General features: G+C 38.4%; 1 protein-coding gene and 1 long non-coding RNA gene across 2 annotated transcripts; both read right to left on the bottom strand.

Annotated features, from left to right (window-relative positions):
• Positions 1–629: 629 nt before the first annotated feature.
• On the bottom strand, positions 630–1,448 carry LOC124278928 (pollen-specific leucine-rich repeat extensin-like protein 3). The gene has a single exon (XM_046714758.1). It carries the CDS (start codon positions 1,446–1,448, stop codon positions 630–632), a length of 819 nt encoding a protein of 272 aa, XP_046570714.1.
• An 810-nt stretch (positions 1,449–2,258) lies between these two features.
• Positions 2,259–3,072, bottom strand: LOC124278927. The gene is made up of 3 exons (XR_006899218.1): positions 3,053–3,072; positions 2,601–2,651; positions 2,259–2,300 (listed from the first exon to the last, which is right to left on the bottom strand). It is a non-coding gene; the product is annotated as an uncharacterized LOC124278927 (long non-coding RNA).
• Between the last annotated feature and the right edge of the window lie 7,222 nt (positions 3,073–10,294).

Raw genomic sequence — 10,294 nt, 5'->3', positions numbered from 1 at the left:
CCAAGGGTCTGTCCGTCCGTCCGCTGCTGTCCTCCTCGCTGTCCCGGCTGTCCGCTACAAGACAGTGGCCTCAGGCCATTGAGCTGGTAGGGCAGCCGAAACAAACAGGCTCCTGATAGTAGTAGTACATGTCTGAAACTGCATTAATGTCATGTTTAACTTAATGAATGAACTCAGTGAATGAATCCAATGAAATATAAACTGATGAAGCTAAAATTTCATGAAGACAATCCATAACAACAGTAGGGATGTACGGAACTCATCTCAAGAACAGGATCAAGCAAAGCACATCCATTACATAACTGATTAATGTATGTTGTTGTCACTGACAATAACTAACCTTATCCTTGGGACAATGACGCAAGTCAGGTTCCAAGCCAATTCCAGGAGTCCATGGATCCAAAACCAAACATCCCCATGAAACATGCATGTTCACTTTGGGTGCATCAGGCAAGTGCAGTGGAATCAGGGTGGCTCAGTGAGGGTGAGCCCACAGGGATGATGGCTGGTGTGGGTGGTGGAACGGGTCCACGGGTGGCTGTGGATGGGTGTCAGGGCAATGGGTCCGGATGGGTGTAGGTGACGGGTACAGGCATGGGTCCTGGATGGTGACGGGTGTTGGTGTGGCATCATCCGATGGGTGTAGGTGTGGATGGCAAGGGCACGGGTCCGACAGGTGTGGATGGGTGTGGTGTATCAATCATCTGATGGCACGGTCCTGGATGGTGGCCGTGGGATGGGATGGCACAGGGCGGCTGATGTGGGTGGTTGTGGATGGGCCGGTCTGGAGTGGACATGGGTGTGGTTAGTGGTGTGGGAACTGGACGGCTGTGGATGGATGGCTGGTGGGCATGGATGTGGCATGTCTGTGGATGGGCACTGGTCTGGGAGCGACGTGTGATATGGCTGTGATAGGGTGGGTGTGGGTCCGATGGGTGTGGACGTGGCAATGGGTGGACGGGGTCAAAAGCATGGGTCCTGGAGGCATGGCTGTGGACGGGGTGGGTGTCAGCACAATCCTGGACTGGTGTGGACGACGTGGCCACTGGTCCGGGATGAGAGGGCACGGGTCCGATTGGCGTGGCTGTGGACGGGTCTGGATGGGTGTGGCTGTGGATGGTGCAGGGCGCTGGTCCTGATGGGGTTGGGTGTGGGCACGGGTCCTGGACAGTGGCTAGGATGGTGAGGTGGGCATGGGTCTGATCAGGATGGTTGTGGATGGGTGTCAGGCACAATCCTGATTGGTGGACGTGGACGGTGCAGGTGTGGGCATGGTCTGGACAACGTGGCTGTGGACGGTGTAGGTGTGGAATGGGTCTGACTGGGGTGGATGTGGCTGGATGGGGTGTGGTGGATGGTGGAAGTGGACCTGACACAGGATGGACCCACACACCCACAGGTGGCATGGTCTGGATGGATGGATGGACATGGATGGATGGATGTGGCATGGTCCAAGACCCTGATGGCATGGACCCCAAGCATGGTCTGGAGTGGAGAATGGTGGAGGTGAAAATGAAAGGAATGGACATATAAGACACAGAATGGAAGGAAGGGAGGTTTGGTAAAGAACACATGGTGACATGGAAGACAGTGGATGAATGGAGGAAAGCTTGCTTATGTTCTGATAATGGAAATGCTAGGCCATTTATCTTTGAATAAAAGGAAAGGAAAGGAAGAAGTAGTGGAATATTTGGACAGGGACACAGGAAAGGATTTAATGGAATGGATATAATATAGGAAGGGACAGAATGGAATGGACGAATGGAGTGTGGAATGGAATGGACACATGGATATGGACAGAAGGAAAGGAGTGGACGGAAGTTATTTTGTGGGAGCTTATATATAGGAATGGCACTTGCATTTTACAGTAGTTATTTTGACTTCATCAATAATATAGGTTATTTTTTCTAACACCCATTTAACATTCATGCTGTTGAGAACTTTCTAGGTTTAGTTTAGTTAGTAAAAAATCACATGGAACAAGGATATAGGAACAAGCTAGACACATTGCTAATACATTTTCATCTGAAGTTTCCTGAATCAGATTCCGCAGATAATGCGGGCAAGATTGTCCTCCTAGAGAAATAATAATGAACTCTCTGTATAAATGCATCATCTAAACTGTGGACAATGTGAGACTCACTTACTGTCAGTTTCTTTCATATGCTAAAATATTATAAAATAAATGTAATATAAATATATATTCTAATTTAACACTCCTACCTTTTCTCAAAGAATGCCTTTGAAACTTTATGGAACCCGTATAGTTTCTGGTAGATGAATATTGCTACTTTCTGGAACTGAATCAAAATATCATGTTGATGAAGTTGATGAAATTTAACCCATACATAGAATATCTTACATATTAGGCAGAAGAATTTGAGTCAGTGCACAGTTCCAGCAGATATAAAAGCTTGTTAATGTTGTGATAGAAATTGATTCATTATTTTCTGACACTCTGTCCCTGTAGGTAACTCCAGGAATGTTATTAAGCATCATAATCATTGGTGTCTGCTTTATGGTCAATCAGTCTTTTCCTATTTCCATCTGTAACTTTATCCTCAGCAATAATGAATGTGTTTGATCTAAGGTATCCTCACCTGTGTCCTCTTCACTACCATAACCAGGTGTGGATGATCTTGTGTCACTTGCTGGGTGAATGGAAGTAAAAGAGATGACATAGTATGTTAACAGTTGCAGGAAGATAAAACTGCTGGTACATTCATAATAATGTTTCATAACCTACATTTTACAGCAAAAAGAATAAAAAAAAACAAATAATATGAATGAACCAACTGCCATGGTTACAATGAATTTACTTTATGCATGACGATGATTGTAGAAGAAATACATGCTTCTAACAATAATGGTGCTAATATAGTAGATGCTAATATGTGTACTGACAGGGAAAGTGTTTGGGACAGTCTGTGTTCAGTGATTTAACACATTATACCACATACAGGTATCTCTATGTACTGTCACTACAACAGTTCTCTTGCACTGTAAGGGTTGAAGAGGACATTAATACAAAGTACCATTAATAGAGTCTCACCATTAATGTTGTCCACGCATTACAACTCAAGTGACAATCCCTGCAAAACTGTCCTGAGAAATGAAGATATTTGAACCACAAATCAAAGACCGATATTAAGACTAATTAACTAAATAAATGAATTCCTAATTAATATTCCAAAGTATTTATGATATTCAAAACCATAGACACTTGCACATTTAATGATATCTTATACAATATAAGTAATCAATTACACATACAGAGTAACAGGTACATAGACTTAGCCATGCCATTGTACTTGTCAAAACATGAACTTACATTGAATCGTTTTGCCTAACTATGGTGAATAAAAGTCCCTCAGTAATTCATGATCTAGTGGTATTTGTACATTAATGATCATAGCTGTCAACCACTTGTTTACCATCTGCTGGTGTAATCATATATCATTTGAAAATAATTGTTTATGGTGTGGTTAATCTATTAATTTGTACTTACCTAGTTCATTCAGGCTCACATAATAATGGAACTCAGAGATATGTCCCAGGAATAGCTTCTTGGTTTCCATCTTGTCTGTTCACTGCCTTGATTGTGACTGGGTGCAATGTGTCCGATGCTGTTGTGATTACCTCCAATGTCAGCTTCTTAGGAACTGCAGCACCCAGGAGAACCTAGGTGATCACCCTAGCGGTGCCAAGGGGCCTCCATGGTTGAAAGGTAATCTTCCCATGACTGCTGTGTGCGGGCAAACTGATTACAGTGAGGGTGTTCCATCGATCTGCATGTACAAAATGTATCATTAATTATTATTTAAAAGACTCACAAGTTGGTTTAATACTATAGGTGTGATTGGGCAGCATAGTGTTTCAAAGCATTCATATCTACAAGCCTCAAATCTAGATTCTGTTATTATCATTGGTAAATGGGTGAAGCCCATGTCTAGTGTCCCCAAGGTCATATGTCATGATGTTAAAACCAGACTTACTCTCTCCAGGCAAGATAACATGTCATACAAAAACCACTGTGTATATAATTAAAGTAATAGTCTTATTTGTTTTCTACAAAACAAGTTTCAATGCTGGCTTACTGTATTTGGGTGTGTGTCCTCAGATGCTCAACAATGTTGTCCCTAACCTCCAGAGCATTCATTTCCAAGCTACACATGATAAATCTGGTCACTCCAGGGATAGAAACATGCAGTTTCCTCCACCTGAGTTGTGTTTCACTACACGCCCTTTCCCTTGCCAAGTCCTCTAATTTCTGGAGAAGATGGTCATAAGATAGTGCTGTTGGGGTCGTCATTTGTTTTTGTAGTGCCCTGACATTCATGTAGATATCTGAAAATATATGTCAAATTTCAGAACTGGTAATTAGACAGAAGCACATGGGCAAACAAAAATTCTTCAGATTTTCTTTCCTTCAGCTTGCTTGCAACTTATAGTGGTAAATGTTGGATTTGCTTCCTTTACCTGCATTCAGACACATCATCAAGTAAGTTCCTTAAATTTGTAACTCACACATATGTATTTATGTAAGTGATAACATACATGTGGAAACTCAAACAAGGATTGTAGTACATGCATGCTTCCAATTAACATAACAGATTATCCTATATAGTCAAAAAGCATATTTGGTCAGCATGACTGAGCATCTATGTACATATTAAAAGCAAACAAAACGTTTGTGAAATGCTGAAATGTTAGCAAAATTAATCTCTTTGAGCATTAAGGTTATTTTAAAGTGAGCAACCTATTGTATTTATGTGCTAACTACTTAATAACATAATGTTTTGTGAAAGTTTAAAGCATATGGTGATATCGATATACTAGCAGTCTTTGAACATATGACCATAACAGACTGCACCTGCATGTCTACTTTGCCTTCTCTTTTCCTCCCCTTCCTTTTGCTTATTTAATGCTGTAATCTGGGCAAACAGATCACCATGAAACTTTTTCCAATCCTCTTTGACCTTGTATTTGTGGAGCTTGTTGTCTACTTGCAAAATCTCACCTCAACAGCTTTTGGAGAGGTGATCTTCTGCCCACCCCTGGTTTGCTCCTTTGTCCTTGCCTAGATGACGAACAAGGACAATCTCCCCACTTCATACTGAGAAGGGGGGATTGGTCTTCAAATGTTTATCCACCATTTTCGATGAAGATTTGTCTGATTTTACCAGGACTTCTCTCCTGATATCTTGCAGTTCTTTCAATCTGTTTAGGGTCCCTTCACTAACCGAATAAAATAATAAAATTATAAGACCATACATGCATCCATACCATACCATACCAGATAACATATACCATATCATACCATATCATATGCCAAACCATACCATACCATCTACCATACCATATCACACATGTCATACCTTACCATACCATTTGCAATACCATATATCATAGAATATTGTACCATACCATATCAGATGCCATAGCATACCATGCCATTCCATATACCATACCATATGCCATACCATATACCATATCATATGCCATAACCATATCATATCATATGCCGTACCATAACACTCCATATGCAATGTCATGCCCTGCCATACCATACCATATACCATACCATGTACCATATATCATATACCATACCATACACCATGTCATAAACCATACCATATGGTATACCATATACCATACCATATAGTATACCATATACCATACCATATACAATACCATATACCATACCATATAGTATAGTATACCATATAGTGATTGAGTGAGTGAGTGAGTTTAGTTTTACGCCGCACTCAGCAATATTCCAGCTATATGGCGGCAGTCTGTAAATAGTCTAGTGTGGACCAGACAATCCAGTGATCAACAGCATGAGCATCGATCTGCGCAATTGGGAACAGATGGCATGTGTCAACCAAGTCAGCGAGCCTGACCACCCGATCCCGGTATACCATATAATATACCATATACCATACCATATGATATGTCATACCATAACATAACATACCATATATTATACCACACCATATCATACGCCATGCATTATATCATATGTCCTGCCATACCATACCAAATGCCATACCTTATCATACCATACCATATGCTATACCATATCATATGCCATACCATATCATATGCCATATCATATCATATGTCATACCATACCATACCTCCTACAATGCCCTACTATACCATACCATAGCATACCATATACCATATCATAGCATATGCCATACCATATCATATGTCATGCCATACCATATGCCATAGCCTATCATATGCCATACCATACCATATGTAATGCCATACCATACCATATGTAATGCCATACCATATCATAGCATAGCATATCATACCATACCATATCATATACCATACCATATCATATACCGTACCATATGCAATACAATTCCAGTCACCTGAGAATGTTCTTCAACAGTTTCATATTCTGCATTGTCTTCACATGTGTATCCATCCATACTTTTCCCTCCTGCTTTCAACAGCCTGGTGATATGGTGTGGATGGAATCCAAACATGGCTCTGTAAGGACTGCAACCTACAATATATAATGCACAGTATCCCAGAAAACACTTAGAACAAACCACAGACAAAAACAGCTTGTATCAGCATGGACTTGTTACAAAATGTTACAGGTAGACCAGTAGTGGGACTGTGCAATGCAACAGTCATCAGGACTTATTTTCAGAGTATTTTTGTGGGATGAGATAATGCCATGATCAAAGAGCCATTTTCTTCGCTCTTAAATATCTTACCAATTGCTGAGTTGACCGATTCATTGTGAATGCGGCAATAGTCAGGAAGACTGTCTACCCAGGAGATATCATCCAGGTGCTGAAGGTCATACCGCAAACAGTCCTTCCACACTCTATGTGAACGCTCATCCTGAAATTATGAAAATTACGTTTATGTTTGAAAATATCCTCTTCATTAAAGGCTTCCTTTAATATGCTAGCAGTGAAAATATTGTGTCAAATGCAAATACCTATTTTGACTTTTGTCATATGTTCCCATGTTGTAACAGGTGAGACTTGCCTTCACAAGAGTTTGTGATGGGTGCCACTGCTCACCTTTTCACCTCTGGTATCATCACTATTTGATGATGATTCATGAACACATACAATCACATGCTGATGATACTACGGAAGCATACTTTCGACTCATCATACATCTGATTTCTTATTGATGTGGAAGGGTTTTTGTTGCTTTTATCTTGGGAAACATATGTGCAGGGGTGGTGAGGTAGCTTTTGACAGTTTTCTTATGAATATCAAAGGGGTTTAGTTCCATTATTTGTTTTCATCTGTATTTACAGATATATCACGACTGTCCTCCGTGGCAATCATTTTTATCCATTACACACACCCCACCCACCCCAGCCATAAGTTATGAACGGTCCCTTACTACAAATATAAGGACCTACATGCAACATGCAGCTTTGCTGCAAACAGGCTCTACCTGTTATTATTGAAGACAATTTCTTACCTTTCCTTGAGACTGTGGGTGGTAGGCTTGAGAATGGATGAGCCTGACTCCAAGTTTTTCACAGAGTGAATTCATCATGCCCTTAAACTCGCCACCCTGATCTGTTTGGATAATTTTGGGAGCACCCCATTGCTGATCTAAGTACATCTGCACTAAACTTTTAACAACACTCTGTGATGTTTTGTCACATAGTGGCCTAAGCCATAAAAACCTAGAAAAAACGTCCAGTATAGACAACACAAAGCGATAGGTGATCCCATCTTTGGTTTCTAATTTGCTGCTGAAATCTACTAAGTCAATTTGGTGTCTTCCAAAAGGTACACATGCTCTCACAGGTTTTAAGGGTGCCTTATTTTGGAAGGTTGGATGCAACTTTGTCAAACTGCTGCTGCTCTGGACGTAACGTTCTATTTGGGGCCTGCTTATTCCATGGAAATGCTGAGATATTGTGGAATATAGACGTCGTGCTCCCGCCCCTTTTGTCATTTGACAAAAGGCTTCTACAATATTCTCTATTTCATCAGTTTTGGGGAAAATTTTACCCAGTGAAAGGATTCTCTTTTCTTTTTCACCAGAAACTGGGTTGTGAATATCTTTGAGACAAAGTTTATATTTGCTAATTTTTCTTATATGCTAATTTTTTGAATTAAAGATCTCTCTTTCACTGGAACATTGATGCTTGCAGAAAGTATGGCTTCCACTGAATTGTAGAGCTCTGGTGACAAGCATGGTGGAGGCATTGTGTCCTGAAGGAAGGAAAAGAATATTTAACTATTGTTATATTTGGGATTACACTTCCTTTGTAAAAAGAATATTGATCTTGTGACATATTTTTCAATTAACTGTATCAGATATGTTATTGATCATACTTTTATGATAGAGCTCAATAAATTTTAAACATTCAGTATTTATTGTTAAGTTGATTATAATTATACTCTTAGTAAACATAATTTATTCATCTAGATGTGCAGCTTTTTTATAACATTTGTGAAAAGTTACTGCCTGAGAAAGGTAAAAATACTGATATGAGCAAATGCTATAGAAAATATATAATATATTATCCCATCGATGACATTATGTACTTGGAGGTTTGGTACAGAGTAAGAATACATGAATTGCATCTCTTTCTCCACTTTCTGATGTCTTATTAGTATTTATTAGTATTTTCCTGGTATTTAGTAGTGATATGTACTGTAATTTTATGTCAAACATAATTCCTAGCACTTACCTTAGCAGTCAAGGGAAAGCACGAACAGATTTTAATAGAACTACCCACTGATACAATACAGATAATACAAGTCTAGTCAATGTTAACTTATTAATCTTGACATGTTATGAAATAAGTAATAGTTGCAAAGTTGATTTTAAACTTTCTTCTGAGTTATACAGAATTTTGTATATGCCTTCAATAAATTGACCTAATACAAAAGGATATTTATGAAATAATGGTATTATAATTTCCTTAGACTTGAATTTGAATACATGTAATGACATTTCAGTCATTTGGTTGTTATTGTTTATATCCTTGATGTACCTGTAAATCCATATTTCTATGTATCTTTAATATGTTAAACATTTCTCTTCAGTGAAAATCAAGACTCAATCTGTTAATATTATTATATTCATTCTTCTGCCATATCAATGGCTAGATTGTAATTTCAGTTGTGTAAGCTATTCTTCATTTTTATATTATCTTCAGTATTTAAAATAACAGTTAAAAATAATATTTCTTAGACATTTGATATCAGTTTACCATCACATTTTCCCCCTTTCTGTGTTGCTGATTTTGTGGTGATGTCACACATTACTTCATGTTTGTTTCTCATTCTACAATTGAATTCCATGTGATATCTGTTTTCCATGTTATTTTCTATTGATATTTTTAAAGCCTTGATGACATACCTTCACTTATACTAAGAAAGTTTTCTCTTATACTTTCTGTATTTATTATTTCTAGCTCACCAAATGTTTCCTTTAAATGGCTTAATAAATCATCAATTTTTCACATTATATTTGAAAAGTCATTTTCCATCTTACTCACATCAGGATCAGTAACATATAATTCCTTGGTCAACTTATATATGTTTTACTCTACTGTTTTGTTTAAGTTCTCTTTTTCAATTCTCTTCAAGGTTGGGCGAGGTTATAAATATCTACTTCATTTCTAGGTTCTGGATTGTTTATGCAATAATGTAATTGCCTAAATCAGTTATGGGGGTCACAAACTAAAGTTCAATCATTATGCTACTATACTGACTCATTCTCAGATTCTTGAAAACAAATAGGGTCACCATTTGTAAGAGTTAATCTAAAAATACAAAACCTTCCTCATATGTGCTTTTTAATTGTGTTCAAAGCAGTTATTCTTGAATGGCCTCATCAAGATAAACACAAGGGTAAATAAACTTCATTGTCATAGTTTCTCTCATATAATTAATTAAGAATGATGACAATAATAATATATAGAATTACAATAATAAGTATACCAATAACATTCCTTCTCAAGAATGTATGACAGTGTAGAACAATCTAACCAAAGCACTAACTGAAAGTTAACTTTGTAAGTTGATATTACAGCACAGTGCAGTCAGTGGCAGATTAACTTACCTGTTTGTGTGAGCATTCAGGTGATGTTGACCATTCTTCTTCTTCTACTTTGAAGTTTTTCAGAGACTTGTTTCTGTATCAGTGCCTGTACTATAACAACTGTTCTTGAAAGAAAACTTTGTACTGTCTGATAAAGGTATTGAATGGTCTTTGGTTTTATACCCAGAGGTCAAATTTCTTTACACTGTTAATTAATTTCAACAACCTCCAA

This window comes from Haliotis rubra, unplaced genomic scaffold (genome assembly GCF_003918875.1).
Source record: "Haliotis rubra isolate DU_JTF1 unplaced genomic scaffold, ASM391887v1 Scf2437, whole genome shotgun sequence".
NCBI lineage: Eukaryota > Metazoa > Mollusca > Gastropoda > Lepetellida > Haliotidae > Haliotis > Haliotis rubra.
This window is presented reverse-complemented; position numbering and strand designations above follow the sequence as displayed.